Here is a 15903-nt window from a genome sequence, read left to right on the forward strand (position 1 = left end):
TGTTCTCTTTCTGCTGAAGTGTGGTTCATTCAAGACAGTACGTTGTGGGCATTCCAGCCATAAGATGAAAGAGACTTTTACACGAGTATGGGGAGCTGAATGCTTTATTATTCCCCCGGTTTGACTGATCCCATAGCAGCGCTCTCTCGTTGCCTCATGAAGTTCAAAGTGCTTTGTGAAAACCTGAAGACGGGTGCTGGTTGGCTTGGAGCAAGGCAACTTCAGCAGACAGACTGTTTTTGTCTTAGTTTTTTAGCTTTTTTTTATTCATGTCCACCAATTTTTATCATCGGCACTGACAATAGCTGTGACCAGAGGCGTTATGTTTTTGGGTTGTCCTTCCGTCCGTTCATTCTCCCGAATGCGATATCTCAAGAATGCTTTGAGTAAATTTCTTTAAATTTTACACAAACATCCACTTGGACTCAAGGAAGAACCGATTGAATTTTTGTGGTCATAGGTCAAAGGTCAAAGTCACTGTGACCATATTTGTCTCATTCTTGTAAACCTAGTATCTCAAAACACCTTGAGTAAAATTTTGGCACACTAATTTGGCACACTAAGTCCTTACAATGACCTAATTAGAATTTTGTTGTCAAAGGTCAAGGCCACTGTGAACTTGTGTTCATATCATGCTCATGAATCTAATATCTGAAGAAGGTCTTGCGGTAATTTAGTCAAATTTGGCAGAAACGTCCACTTGGACTAAAGAATGACCTGATCGGAATTTGGTGGTCAAAGGTCAAGGTCAGTGTGACCTCATAAACATGTTTTTGGCCATAACTTAAGAGTTCATACCTTAAACTTTCACATAAATGTCATTTATGTCACATTTTATATCCAAAGGGTCAAAGGTCAACTGTGACATCATAATGTTCCTCCAAACCATAGTAATTTTGGTTGCCCAACATAAAACGGTGCTGACTGTATAGGTCTTCTCTGCTGCTAAGGTAAACAACCACCTGGAGGTTATTCTAGTTTGAGCCTGTTTTTATTCATGTCCACCAATGTTTTTTTACATCACTCTGCCTCTAAACGAGCGGCATTTTCTATAGATGGTTATCCTAAACACATTATTATCTGGGGGAAATGGAAAATGTTGCTCAGGGCAGCAAAAAGAACTCTTCCTCTAACTTTCCTTCATTGGCTCTCATGTGAGCCATTATTTTCCAGAGTCGCAGATTTGTTGCAGTTGTGTAATGTTCATCGGCGTTCCCTGAAGAGGTTGCACTCTAAGAAAATGAAGGCAATTTGTTTCATTCCCCAGTTCGGCACCTTCTGTCATGCCAGCTGTCTGCGCTGTGTCACAGGCTACACAGAGCACTGGGAAGTGATGCATGTAAATGACTGCAAAGAGCTTACACACATCCCCGTAAATTCTCAAATAAAAGCTCTTCAAATAATGCCGTGGCCTGCTGGGGTCCCCAATAAAGGCGTAGTTAAAAAACAAACACTTGTAGGGGGTGAAATGACTTGGCTGATATGGTGAATTCAATTCAACCTGCATTCTTCTGAACACCATAGTCATGACATACTCCCAGTTAAACAAAAATACAAATTTAAACTAATGTGAAATGCAACGCTTCCTGCAGATATTTCACATTAAAAGCCTGGGTGCTGGAGGACTAAAATCCTGTTGAGTATAAGAGCTTGTGACCAGAATACGAAGATGTTTTACACTGGGACTAATTACTGGATGCCTCTGTATGTCTGGACTCGAGGGATTGCAGTGTGTAGAAGATATTTTATGTATTTACATTAACTACCAGGACTCTTCCTCCTCAACTCGCTCTAAAAAATATGTTCAACTCGAACCACAGTGCTCAAAGAAAGCTAATATCGTTCTTATATGAGAGCCTCTTAAGCTTAGAAAATCATTCAACCCAGATAATCAAATCACATTAGGAGAGGGAAACAGATATTGAGTTAAGAAATGACTATTTGAAGAGACCGTTAAAACAGTTCAACTCCTCCTCATCACTCATTCAATTTAATGTTTTACTTTGAATTCATTTTTAGCAGAACCAGGCTAGCTGAGATTTATCAAGGCTTTGATCCACAGTTTGAATGCTGCTTTCACTCACTCACTACTCTTTGGTCATGCTTTGCACTTCAAAATGATTGCTCTTTGGTTTGCAACACCCTTTCAGATGTCTCAGGGGTCCCTATGGAACCAAGTCCACAAATTGGCATCTTTTTAGTACCACATAATTTGTTCTAATCCTTGAATACTAAACAAAGTGATATCATTGCATCATTCACTGGTGTTGTAGTCAAGACCATAGCAACCGAGACCAAGACTAGACTGAGACCAGAGTGTGCTGAGACCGCGACAAGACCAAGATTATATATATATATTCACCATCATTGCAGCTGAGGAATGACCATAATGGTACTGCAGCTGCATTTTCTACCTTAATGTAACATCGTCACAACTTCAAAGGCTGCTATTTGAGAATTTATGGCATTTACAGTGTGCGTGTATAAAGAGGAAGATGACCTTTTTTAATGACTTCTCATGGATAGCACTTCATAGATTTGTGTGAGAATTTCTAAAAAGAAGTTGCACACTGCTTGTTTTTATTTTGGGGAGAAAAAAAGCCAAAAAAAAAGTGCTTCCGGCAGGGTTTTCTGCTTTTCTCTCCAAGCACTGAGTGATTAATTGGCATTTAGGAGGTAAAGCCTCAGCTTAACTCTCCAGCTCTGCCTACAAATGCGCGGCTTTGTCGACCTGAGCTCCAAGATGCTTTTTTGCTGTCGGACAGGAGGTGTTTATCATAGGGATTTTGCACGTCTGTGTGCAGCACTTCACATGTTCACCTAAGAATTTTCTAAATGTGCAATTTGTTTGCTGTCTTTTTGCATCGAAGGGTTTTCCCGTGCTTGTGTGTTGTGCAAGTGTGTGTGTGGCTCGAGAAAAAGAAGGCATCCGACTGTGGAGAGAAAGAGTGATCATCTCGATTTCTCTGTTCCACGTGCTCAGCAAGTCGTCGGCCCATCACTGGAGTGAGAGAGTGTATTTCGTGCGAGGAGGGGATGGGTGGGTCTGGGGGGGGGGGTGACAAGGATGGAGAGATGATCCTAATAAAAAAGAGCAGAGTGGATGGCCCGGACGCACTCTGCTTGAGTTGTGTGATACGTGACACACCCGCCCCCAAGACGAGACAATAATGGCAAACGCATGGACTCATCAGTCGAGGACGGATCACTATTACGGCCTTATTCATCAGCATAATTAGGAAGAGACAGAGATGTGGGACAAGTGGCTAGCAGCACTGATGAAAGCTCATCAGCAGGCTCCCCATAGAGCTATGGCCACTGATTGGTGCTGGGGCCATCATTGCCTAGAAACTACTTCAAACTAGGGGCTCTTCGCTCTGCTGAACGACACTAAAATGAACTTAATTGGCTTGCAAAGGCAACTTGGCACAGGGATCATTTTTACTTCCTTAACAATCTGTGCACTGATTGGCTTCTCTTCTATTCAGAGTGTGGCTGATGCACAATACAAATAAATATTCCCAAGGAATCCTATACCACATTGCCTCTCAAAATTTTTGCTCTTGCACTGAGCTTTTAAAAACCCATTCTGGCAAAATGGGTGACTTTTATTAGTTTTTATAGCCCTATAAATTCATTGAAGGGTCACAGGAGGATTGTCAGGGCACTCTGACTTTCTCCTCTGTTCACTCTTTGGTGTTTCTTTTGTCAGTGATCTAAAAAAGAGCCTTTATTTGCCCTGCTGTTTGAGCTATGGATGAGAGTACAAAATGTGAAATATAAATGTAACACATAGAGTGTGAGAAAGGTCACTTCCTTACCCTGGTCCCCAACATGATCGGGTTTCCTCAAGTGTAAAGTCATTAATTTCACACCAGTATTTTGCCCTTTAATTAGTTCATATATCAACTTTAACAACAGCATACATGCTCTTTTCAATTGTGTAAGAAATAAATATAAATATATGTATAAAAAAATATTTATTTAACAATAAAAAGGGTACAATATTGCAGTCAAACAGTCCTGATGTATAGATTTAAAGTCTTTGATGTAATATGTGCTCTATTTGACCTTGATTGTGAGCCAAACTCAGCTTTTTAGCTTGAGACCCATTAAAACATAGCAATAGGCGTTTTAAAACTAAATAATTCTGGGGACTTCCTGAGAAGAACTGCCCACTGGGGAGCTCTGCCAAGAACTACAGACCTTTAAGGGCTTTTTTATGCCTCCACACTGACAAAAGCAGTGGCCAGAGACATATTGTCTCGGGTTGTCCGTCTGTCCCATACTAATAAACATGATACCTCACGAGGGAATTTTCTAAAGTTAGGCTCAAAGATCCTCTCGGACTCAAGATTGAACTGATGATATTTTAGTTGCAGAGGGTGACTGTAAACTTACATTTGTCCTATCCTTGAGATCGCAATGTCTGAAGAACGCCTTGAAGGGATGTCCTCAATTTGGCACATAAGTCCACTTGTACTCAAAAATAAGTTGATTTTGCTGGTCAAAGGTCAAGGCCACTGTGGCCTTTTGTCTCTCTTGTCTTTGTGAACGTGATACCTCAGGGACGCTGGGATGGAGTTTTCTCAAATTTGGCACAAATGTCCATATGGACATGCAGATTAACTGATCAGGATTTTGGTGGTTAAGGTCAAGGTCACTGGGACCTCATGTCTGTCCTATCCTTGTGAATGCAATATTTAGGAACACCTTCAGGGAGTTTTCCCAAATTTGGCACAAACGTCCACTTGGACTGATTACATTTTGGTGGTTACAGGTCAAATTAACTGTAACTTTGTGTTTGTGTGACATTGTAATGTTCTACATACTTTTCTGGATGTTATTCAAGGTATTCAAATATAACTTAAAAACAGAAGGAGAGGCATTTGTTCTGATACTGAATTGGTGACACTTACTTTGCAATTGTGCTGATTTTATAGATCTTTTGTGCTGCCAGGTTAAAGATGTGTGTGAAGTATGTGCAATTAAAGATGTGTTGCTTCTTTGCAGCTACATCCATAGAAACACTGTCAAACATTGTCATTGTTATTAGTTATTTTTATTATTATTATTAGTTATTTTTTTTTATGTGGAAATAGGTGCTTTAAAATTCTCTTGAAATTCTCTGGAAAATTATCCTAGTTCCTGAGTTCCTCTTGCAGTAAAAAAAATAATAAATTAGCCAATAGTTTAGAAATAAAAAATGCATTTATGAAAGAAAAGTGAAAATATACATACAATTCTGCGGCAGACTGACACTACCTTTGATTCCCATGATTTGTTATATTGAAAACAGGCTTGGAGATTCCCTGCTTGGAATCTGCAGGAATTGCTGAACTAAGCAAAGGGGCAAGATAGTTATGCTGTACGATCTAGTTGATGTGCTTGTGTGTTTATGCCTTTAAATGTTGGCAGCAAGGCTTTGTTAACCCTTTTATGGCGAATACACTTTGTGTCATATCTTTATTTAGTGTTGTGAAGTCTTTGCATGCTTGTGATCGTTGTAACTCACCCCTCTTTCTGCATGAGCAAATGGTACGTTCCAATTTGGATGAAGCTGAGAGGGTTTAAATGTAATTTGTGTGTGTCATGAAGAGAAGGTGGCAGCTTGCTGTGAGTATCTGGGTTTTACTTGTGAATTTAACTTTAGTTTTAACTTTTCATTGAGTCAGCAAGAAATTCTGCTCTGTTGTGTGATTAAACACCCCTTTTGAAGTTTCATAGTGCCAAATAACATGTACCAGTCTTTACATGAGGCGTTTTGTGCCATTGAGGGAAAGACATGGATTGAAAGGCATGGAAGAAAGACATTTTATAAAGTCAATCATTCATTGATTTGTTCAGTTTTATATGATAAACATCTCCCTGTCATCTCCTCCGCTAGTGTTCACCTCACATCCCACTGCACAGTTCCACATGAAATTTAATCTCTAACTCAAGATGACACTTCAACTTTTTGTTGGTGAGAGTTTCCTCCTCTGTTGCAGTGAGACACTTTGTGTCAACGCCAATAGACATGTAGAAAAAAATGCTCCATCAGAAACAGTCTTGAACCAAGTGCGACCTGAGCATATGGTGGCCGAGCCCTCAGCAGCCACATACATGCAGAAAAAAACGCCATCGCAGGGAACTTTGTCGACCATCAAAACAGCCGGTGGAACTGACTATCAAAAGGGAGGATGTAAGCTTTCTTTTGTGTGATATCAGTCCATTTAAAGGCTAAAAAGTTCATTTAAGCATATTTCCCATCTGTAGTGGAGACACAACAAGGAACTAGGTGCTGTGATAAGATTAGGGGGAAGTGAATTTTCTCTCCTTAAACATTTCTTTTCTTTTTTCAGCAGGGATTAAATAAACAAAAACTGCTACTGCAAAGCACCTTATGGTGCTGTAGATGCACTTAAAGCACACACACTATCCTTAACATCATGAGGGCTGAAATATGCCTCATGTGCCATCAACAAGCAACCTATCAGAACCAAAAATAAAGCAGATTCTTACATTTTAGTGCAAAAGTTTAACACCACCTTAATGTAGTGTTTCATATGCTGCCATTTTCAGTGGAGCTTGAATGATATGAAGCATAGAATTGGTTATGGGGGCCACCAGTCACATTATTGCCACAAGAACTTCCCAATAGCCCAAAAAGCATTGTCCCTGTAGACCACCACAGCAAAAGAATTTTTTTCAATTCTAGTTTTCCTCATGCTGCTTTCAAACAAGGGTTGTTTTTACTATGTTCACAAGAAGAGTCCATATGATATTTGCATTTTGATATTCACAACCTTGTTAGTGGAAATTTTCAGAGGGCTTGGAGTTCACGAGTTGTGACATTTGCAGATGTTTTCAGAAATAGCTTAGGCCCCGAAAGTGCATTTTTCAGTGAATGGAAAGTTAATAATATGTAATTTTAGACTTGCAGAGTTGTCTTCATAAAGTTTAATATTTATGTGGAAATGTTGATATTCCTAACAAGCTCATCTTTCCTCTCTGTCATTATATTTTTGCTTTTCCTGTGTTATGTAACCCACTGACTAGTTTGCTAAATTGTTAACCTTAGTGGCTTTTTGATGTTGACAGTAGCATCCATGTTTCGGCAGCGCTCCCATGACTTAACCCTCCGAAACCTGGAGCAACATTACTTTCCTTTGTTTCAGATGCCCTATTAAAATATATGTATGAAATTATTTTGTTTTAAACAGTCTGGGGGAAAACAAAGAAACAAACAAGCCAGGGAGAAAATTATTTTTAGAACTATCATAATTACATATTTAAAATCATGACAAAATTATTATAATTTTAAGCACTTTTTTGTATTTTATAACTCTTTTATTTTTTTAATTCATTTTCAGGTTGTTTTTTTTTATTTCATTTTTACTGATATTGTGTTTATTTTGGGGTAATTTCTTCTGTCTTTGTTAATTGCTGTCTTCCATTGTGTTTGTAAGAAATCAAGCCAACTTGCTCAAGTTTCCAAAAGTTAAACACGTGTAAGCCATGCTGTGTACACGGCCTCATATGTGGTAACCTTGAGCTTTAGAGTCACATTTGAAGGCAGCAGTGGTCCTGCAAAGTCCTCATGAAGTCTGCAGGGCCGTTCTTAACATGCACTGTAGAGTTCACTTCAGGCACCCATTCAGTCTACAAATGTACTTCTTTTTTTCACTCAATCAAGAATAGAGTGAATACACCACCTTCTTATTTTTAGAGCTCCATCTCTAAAAGCTTTCATGAACCAATCATTAGTGCTTTAAATCCGCATTACAGAGCAGTACCAGTAAGATTCCATTTACACTGTATATAGGGTTTGGAAATTATCACTTTAAATATTTCTTTTATTGTAATTAACTGTGTTAGCCTTTACAGTCATCTCTCTCTCCCTCATGGTGTCCTCATATCTCTGCTCTCTCTCTCTTACTGCCTTCTCTATGTCTCACCCTTCCACCTCCTCCCCCCTTTGCTCCGATGGAGGACAATAGCTTTTATGACTACCTCGTAACTCACAGCCGTGCGGAGGGTGAGGCGATCGGGCGGAGGAGTGGGATGTAGTGGCGGATGGGTTGGCCGTAGATCTCCGGACCTGATGGAAAGATCGAAGCGTGGAGGTGGGGGTACTAGAGAGTAGCGGGAGGGAGGGGTGGGCGGCGGCGCAGGACTGTCACACGTTAATGAATGACCACCGCGATGCAGGCTTGTCATCCCGCTGGAAGAGTTAGTGCCCCTGTCTGGATGGACAGCAGAGGTGGCAATTTGTCTCTCAGCCAGCAGACGGGATCTGGACACCAGCACTCAAAAGAGCATTTGGGACAGTGGTGGGTGGGTCGGACAGAGAGACGGCTCCCCATAAAACAGCCAAATGAATTTTTTGTGTAGCTTCAAATGTAGAAATGATTGCTCAGTTATGAATAACGTTTGCTATCTTGTGTTATCATTTTTAAAAGTTTCATCTTCAAGAAAGAAAATGTGTTACGAAAAAAAAAAACCCAGTGTTACTGTATAATTCTCTGATTTAGTAGTAAAGTGTAGACTTTATTTTTCCTTATGGTGATGGCTGACTCATAATGGTCCAGTGAGGGCTGAATGTGCATTGGCGGTCCCTGTAATGTACATCTGATGTATGAAATGTCCGTATCGTCACTGCGCTGCTTTTGTATAAACTATGATGAACTAGTCACATCTCTTGCCCGAGTCCAGGCGTCGTCTCTCCCCCTCTTTCCCTTTCTTGCTTTCTCATAATAATTCAACTCAAGTTACATCCAGTGGCTATTTCTAACAGCAAAACAAGTGGAAACATTGGGTGTTTTTGCAAATTGAGGATTGTGATTTTTAATGCAACTTCTGTGATAGAGTAGTGCAGGAATTACTCCTAAAATATGGAATTGAGTTAGCATTTTTGCACTTTTGGTTCCCTCCTCTAGAGGTCATTTGGATTTTTTGGACAGTTTTTGGTTAAATGCCTGGAAGAAGGTGTGGTACCTGTGCAGGATTGTCTGTTACTGTTTGTATACACACTTGGCTGTGAAAGTGAGAGTAAAATACATCCCCAGATTCACTCGTTTGGCGTTTCACCTCACTATATTTGCATTTTTTCAGTGCTGTGTCACTTGCTGCTATGATCTGACACCTGGTCACTACTTAAAATAAAGCCTCGACCTCACCTGAGTAAAATAAGAAGAAAATAAAACAGGCAGAGAGTAGAGTCTCTGCAGAAACACACACTTATGGTGATGATTGAGAGGGCTGACTTCTGTGTGAGGCTATACATATCTTAAATCTCACTTCGTTCCATGACATAAAAGACATCAGTAAATGAGGCAGTCATGAATTTCAAAGCTTTTACACGTCTTAACCCTCTAAGACCTGGAGTGACATAACTTTGGGAAAAAGGCAATGGGCAACTTGTTAAAAATATTTCACAAATTCCATGAAATTAGAAGTGTAGAAAAAATATAATTTTTTTTAAAGTTGGGGAAAAATGTCTTGGAAAAAAATCCAGCTGGAATTTTAATTTAAAACTATTATACATATTTAAAATTATGTCACACAATTATTTCAAGCACTTTTTCCAGGACACTCTTTCTTGCTAACTGCTTTCTTCCCATGTCTTCAAGCCAAATTGCTCAGGTTTCAAAGGGCTAAAAAAGCGGTTGTCAACAAGTGGTTAAATAAGACTACAGATTATCGTCACGCCAAACACAGACTTAAAACTCTGTATTCGTGGCAACTTTGAAGTCATGACAGTAATGTAGTTTGTTTAAAAAATAGATTCTTACTTGTTATTATAAAAAATGTGTTCATTTGTGAAGATCATCTTGCTCAACAAAAATTGTAAGTAACACAAAAATGTGTTTGCCACAAATCTTATTTTCTACAGTAATCCGAAATACTATGGAAAAAATCCTTTTGACTTTTTGTTGACGGAACCAGGCCAATGTTAACTTCCAAAAAAAAAAAAAGTAATCCCTGCACCACAGTATATATGCTGCATCTGCTCGCTAATCAAAGAATCTTCAGTCCGTGTTTGTCTTTGCTGTGCTACTTGTTGTGACATGAAACCAATCAGATAGTGTTGTGGCTGTTCAGTGTAACAACAGAGATGTGACAACAGTCAGAAGCCAGAGCCAAAGTAGTACATTTTTCAATTCTATGATTTTATCGGCTGTCTGATTTTAAATAGCAGATAAAATAGAAAATCAATGAGTTGCGGTCAGTGTTGATGTTGTGGTGAGCTGCCACAAATAAATCAGCGTAGCAGAACCACAGAACTTGTGAGGTGTTCTTCCACTAAGGTGCGGTAGGAGTTAATTGCAGAGCAGGTTGAAAAGAGGCTCAAACAAATGCTTGGTGTGAACGTTGGCCAGACTACAGTGAAAGAAATTGAAATTGCTGGCTTTGTGACTCTGTGGCTGTGTAAATGTACGGTCTTGATCCCTCGTGTGGATCTTTTGAGGAGTGAAGTGGTACTTTACAATGCTGAGGCCAAAAGCAAAGCCCTTTATTGTGTCAAGGTGACTCTGGATTATAATCCAGTGGTGGATTAAAGGAAATGCACATATGGACACATAGCCCCTGTAGATGATAATACGCTCATTCAGAATATAATGTCAGAAATCGGTCGAATCTGGGAAGCTTATTCCAATAGTATTTTAACATCTTTATGACATCAAAGCATGCTGACAGTGCGGTCCACGTTATTTGACTAAAGGGCGGCCTGTCTTTTTTTTCATCCGCCATCCATGAATGTAAAACACCCCCTGATAAATCGTCCATTGTGACGGGAACATGATTACATGAAGCTGCGGCTGTAGGCCATTCAGCGGGCAGACAGAGCGCCATGTCACCTCTAAGAGGGCTTTGAATAAATGTCCCCGTCTCTACCAAGGCCCACTTCCTTAATCAGGGTGTCGGATGGTAATGATTAGCTTCCTGCGTGTGCTTCTCAGCTGCTGAATCGTCCACATAACTCACACACTGTTAATAATCTGCCGCGGGAGATAATACCCTTCTTTACCTTCAGCTAATCCAGCCCTGATCTGAACCACATTGTTACTCTTTTTTATATTAAATTTCATTTATTATGACAAGTACTTTCATGGAATCTGGCACTACTTCATATTCAAGGAGAAGGGGGTGCAAGGTGATTGCATCTAAATCCCTCAACTGGGTTAAATAATAGTCAGCTGGTGTCCCGGAGAGACAGAGACACTGATGGGGGCTGTTGTTTCTCTTCTGCCACGGGTCAAAGCTTGGGAGGGAGGGATTACTGCAGCATCATCTCATTCTGTGTCCATATCCAAAACCTGGATTAGTAACACGGAGAGGGATTAGAATTTATTATCATACTCCATGCTCAGGCATCTGTTAAGGGCACTGGTCCTTGAAAAGAAGCATATTTTTGGTATTAGGCGAACGACGGATGAAGAGTCAGCCTTTGTCTTTGGTGTGTCGGCTCTCACTTTGATAGAGGGATGCCGAGTAGGTCAAGAGAGCTGGGATTCCTTATTTTCTCTGAGTCAGTGTGATGAGTTGGGCCTGTTGTGAGCCAAGAGAGGGCCCTTGAAGATAATAATGGAACAATAAAATATTGAAAATGCTTTGTTTTTATGCCTCCACGTCAGCTATAGCTGTGGCAGGAGGCATTATGTTTTTGGGTTGTCCGTCTGTCCCGTACTCTTGGACTCCATATCTCAAGAAAGCCTTGGGAGAATTTCTTTAAATTTGGCACAAATGTCCACAAGGACTCAAAGCTAAAGTGATCAAACTTTAGTGGACAAAGGTCAAAGTCATTGAGAGTTTGCATCTGTCTCATTTTAATGAATGTGATATCTCAAGACTAGATTTGGTAAAAAATCTTGAAACTGTGCTGATTGTAAAGATGTTTGTACTGTAACTGCGGAGGCATACAGCCACGAAGTGGTAATTCGAGTTTTGCTCCGCATCCAGAAATCAATGAGATGCAAGATATGAATGCATCTGTCTGCTCTCCACCTATAGCGTGATTCCATCTGAGAGAAATTCAACACCAGTCTTCATTTACAAAACGCTCATCACTTGAACTGTATCCCTGAACGAGGATTTGAGGCAAGCTATGCATCCGCTCCAGTTTACTATTTCAGTTTTAATTAACACAAGTATCTGGTGTCTTCCAGTGACATTCAAACTCATTAACTCTGTCTAACTCTCAAGCTAAATGAAATTATTTAATACGCAATGCATAATTACAAATTTATACAGGCATAGAGCTCTTTTCAAAGCGAGGTTTTGTTTGCATGGTAAAATCCATTTACTTATTTCTCTTTATGAAACATCATTGTCTTTGGACATGGCATTGAATTACTGTGTGCATCTGTCAATAGCATTTATCTTCATGCTCAGATGCACTTCAGGGAACACCTTATGCAGCACGGTACTTTGAGACAAAGGAATGATGGGAGTTAACCTTGGAGTATTGATTTTCTGCCATCGTGTACATGTACTATATATCCATGGCCATGTGCTCATTTCTCTCTTTCTCCTTTCTTTTGCTGTGTGCAGAGATACTGAATGGGGGTGTTTATGTCGACCAGAACAAATTCTTGTGCCATGCGGACACCATCCATTGGCGGGACATTATCAAGAACCCCCAGGCTGAGCTGCTGGTGGTACCGTCCAACAACAGTAACCTTGGATGTAAGTACGGCGTGAAGTTGGAAATCAATGAAACAAGTAACTTTTGACGAAATTAAATGCATATCTTCTTAGATTTGGATATCAGGGGATATCACAAGACTGTGTGAAGAAATGAAAAAAAAATACAGAACTTCAAATTAAAAATAAACATAATAAGTGGAAAGTGAAACAAAAAGTGAGAGGAGGGATGAAAAACTAGAGGGCATGATCTGTCTGGATTTGGATGCATTTCAAGTGAGATCTGCAAGATGGGTTTGGTTTAGTATTATTATTTCTTTCTGTTTATGCAAACACATAAATAAATACGCTTTTTTGGGTAAATTTACAAGTTAATTAACTTTTTAATTAACTTTTACATTTTTTTGAATTTGTGTTGTATTGCGACTTTTTCTCTTGAAATAGTTTGACTTTGACTTCATTCTCATTTTTTTTTTACTTTATTTTTGAAATCTTCTGTTTTTTTTCTTAGTGTTACCAAAATGCTCCTTCATACAAAACAATTGAGCCTAAAACTGGTGCGATGTAATCTCATCATTTATTTATGTTTTATAAAAATGTTTCTTGAAAATGAAATATTTGCTTTTAGTGAAGCCCTTGAGGATGAAAAAATAGTGCTGGAAAAATAACTGTCCTTGAATGTTATTTTGTAATGCCTATATAAACCCATATTACTGATGTTTTTTTTCAAATACCTTGTTAAATTATCAATATTGAGGTATTTGATAAAGAATATCATGATGTTTGATTTTCACCTTATTGCCCAGCCTGATATTGAAGGCAGACTGCATGCCAACATGCTATAGAAGTACACACACACACACACACACACACACACACACACACACACACATCACCAGCAGCAGTCATGCCCTATCCCTTTTTATTCATTCCGTTTGCCTGGCGGTCATTTGGAAGCGAAATCACATAGTGTTAGATCAATGTGTGAACCTTTCCATTGTAGTGGTATGGTAGCAGCTCCGCAGCGAGGCCCATGGAGCTGCTGTCTGCTGTGCTCTTTTAAAATTTCAGTGAATCTGACAGCTGGTTTGAAGCTGCCCACTTCCCCTGGTGCCCCCCTCTCTGTGGTCCCCGCAGTCCCTCGGCTCCCCCTGCTTTGGACATAACAGGCGTCACTATCCGGCGGATATTCTGTGTCAGAAGAACTGGCTGTTAAAGACAGACTCTCTCAAACTTTTCTGCACATATATGGACAAGCCTCTTGCTCATTTGAAGGAGGAGACGTAGAAGTTTCTTCGTGCCCTCTGTATCAAAACATGTCAGGGTGAACGATAGGGACAGCTGAGGCGCCAAATAGGGAGCAAAGACAATGGGGGAAATGTGGAGAGTCTCTTTGATAAGAGGCACATGACCTTTCTTTGCCTGAGCAGAACTTACACAGTGTTGTCATCAGCAGGGAGTTAGACGTCGTGCAAAGCTGGTTACTCGAAATTAAAGGTTTGAGAGGACACTTTTTAAGTAAAATATGTGTAAAACACACATTTATTGTGCTGATTAGATAGCACTGATGGAGGAGGAGGAGGATGCACAGCAGCAAAGAACAGAGGAGGTGGGCCAAAAAAATGACAAGAGAGCGAGTGGGAGTTGAGGTTGCCAAATTGGGGCCCTTTGCCAAGCCGTAGTTAGTATTTAACATTAACAACCCCACGGTGGGAGTGGTTGAAGGGGCCGGGTGACAATCTGCTGTACTATTCCTCTTACTCTGCAATTAACCCATAGTCAATTAAGTCTTGATGATGGGCCACTGGCAGATGAAGGCTGTTAGTGTTCTGTCAGGTCCCACTTTGCCTGTGCAAGTGCCTGATGGAAGGGAGTAGAAGCCTGTCTTTCACGCTTGTGTTTTTCTACAGGCCACAAGTCGCCACAATGGCTCTGGGTCTATTGTCAGATGAGCGTAGGAGATTTCAACAGATCTGTCACTAGTCGGGGGAAGCTCTAAGTGTGTGCGTGACTGGACGATTAGGCGTTTGGTGTTTGAGGGGGCTGTGGCTTGATGTGGTTGTGTCAAAACTACATCTTAAGTTTGCTGAGGAGTTGTTTGATGTGTGTGTGGAGGGGTATGACATAAGTTATCTTCAGGGAAAACCACCAAATTCAAGACCAGTATACTGGGGATACATCTTTTGACCTGAAAAGCTTGTTTTGGGGTTGGTGTTTAAGGTTAGGATTAGGGTATGACTCCAGAAATGCATGTAAGTCTGTTTAATTTCCCCAAAAGTGAGTAAAGTAAAATAAATTAAAATGAATGTGTACATGTGTCTGTTCTGCAGGTAGACGCTGTCATCGCTCATGTAACGGACGCTGCTGGGGCAATCAGGAAGACCAGTGCCAAACCTGTGAGTATGCACACACACCACCAGTAGCTCTGGAAAACCACCAACCAAAAACTTTGACTGCATTTTTTAAAACTTTGTTTTTAAAACTATGTTTTAAAAAATTATTAATAATTCTACCTTGCACAGTGTACATTTTACCTTTACAGGTATTGTTAGATTTTCTTCGTAAAGACCACTCTAGTGAAAGGGAAGTTAACCTTGTTAATATGGTGTATATGGTCTTTTTTTTAATTATTATTATTTGTAAGGTATATCATGAGTGAAAGAAGCAGTCACTATGATAGCTGAGCATTTCAACCTTGGAACTGTGAAAACTGGAAATTCAGACACAAACCCAAGAACCAATCCCGTCACTTTCGGTCTTTATCAAAGTTGAAGACAGCTGTTTGGGTTGGTCAAAGGAAGTTTAATTCCAGTAAAAAGCAATGGAAAAATAAAAATCCAAAAATATTAATTTCCCTTAATGATCAAATCAATATTTCCTACTCACTTTGCAAAGAAGGGAATAAGTGATTTTCCGCACAACTATTTCTTTCTCTAGTAGTTAATGAGTTACTTATGAGAAAATGCAAAGTAAAAATGGTAGGTATAATTAACTTCAACCTACACCATTTCGGTCTATAACTTTTGTTTTCCTTTTGATTTCCCCTGTTAATGTACTGTTTTGTTATTTATTCTTTAGTCATGTGCATTCATTTTTGGAAAGAGTCAACAAATTTGCATGATGCGACATGATACACTGCGATAACACGATACGTGCGCTGCGAAGCCTAGATGTTGAAGTCTAGGCTGGTGAAATACTGTTAAATCAGTCATCAGTCTGTGGCAGAGTGACCCACTGTATTTACTTAATAATGAGAGAAAATTGAGGATTCTG

At 39.8% G+C, this 15903-nt stretch overlaps 1 protein-coding gene across 3 annotated transcripts in view; it reads left to right on the plus strand.

Annotated features, from left to right (window-relative positions):
• Nucleotides 1-15903, plus strand: part of LOC121963010 (receptor tyrosine-protein kinase erbB-4) — a 312568-nt gene that overhangs the window by 197754 nt on the left and 98911 nt on the right. For all 3 annotated transcript variants that reach the window (XM_088074549.1, XM_042513368.2, XM_088074550.1), the window contains exons 4-5: nucleotides 12538-12672; nucleotides 14961-15026. In XM_088074549.1, the coding sequence (XP_087930675.1) occupies nucleotides 12538-12672; nucleotides 14961-15026 (201 nt within the window). The remainder of the gene's footprint in view (nucleotides 1-12537; nucleotides 12673-14960; nucleotides 15027-15903) is intronic.

The sequence above is a fragment of the Plectropomus leopardus genome, chromosome 24 (genome assembly GCF_026936395.1).
Source record: "Plectropomus leopardus strain MGB_pleo_1.0 chromosome 24, ASM2693639v1, whole genome shotgun sequence".
NCBI classification, from domain to species: Eukaryota; Metazoa; Chordata; class Actinopteri; order Perciformes; family Serranidae; genus Plectropomus; species Plectropomus leopardus.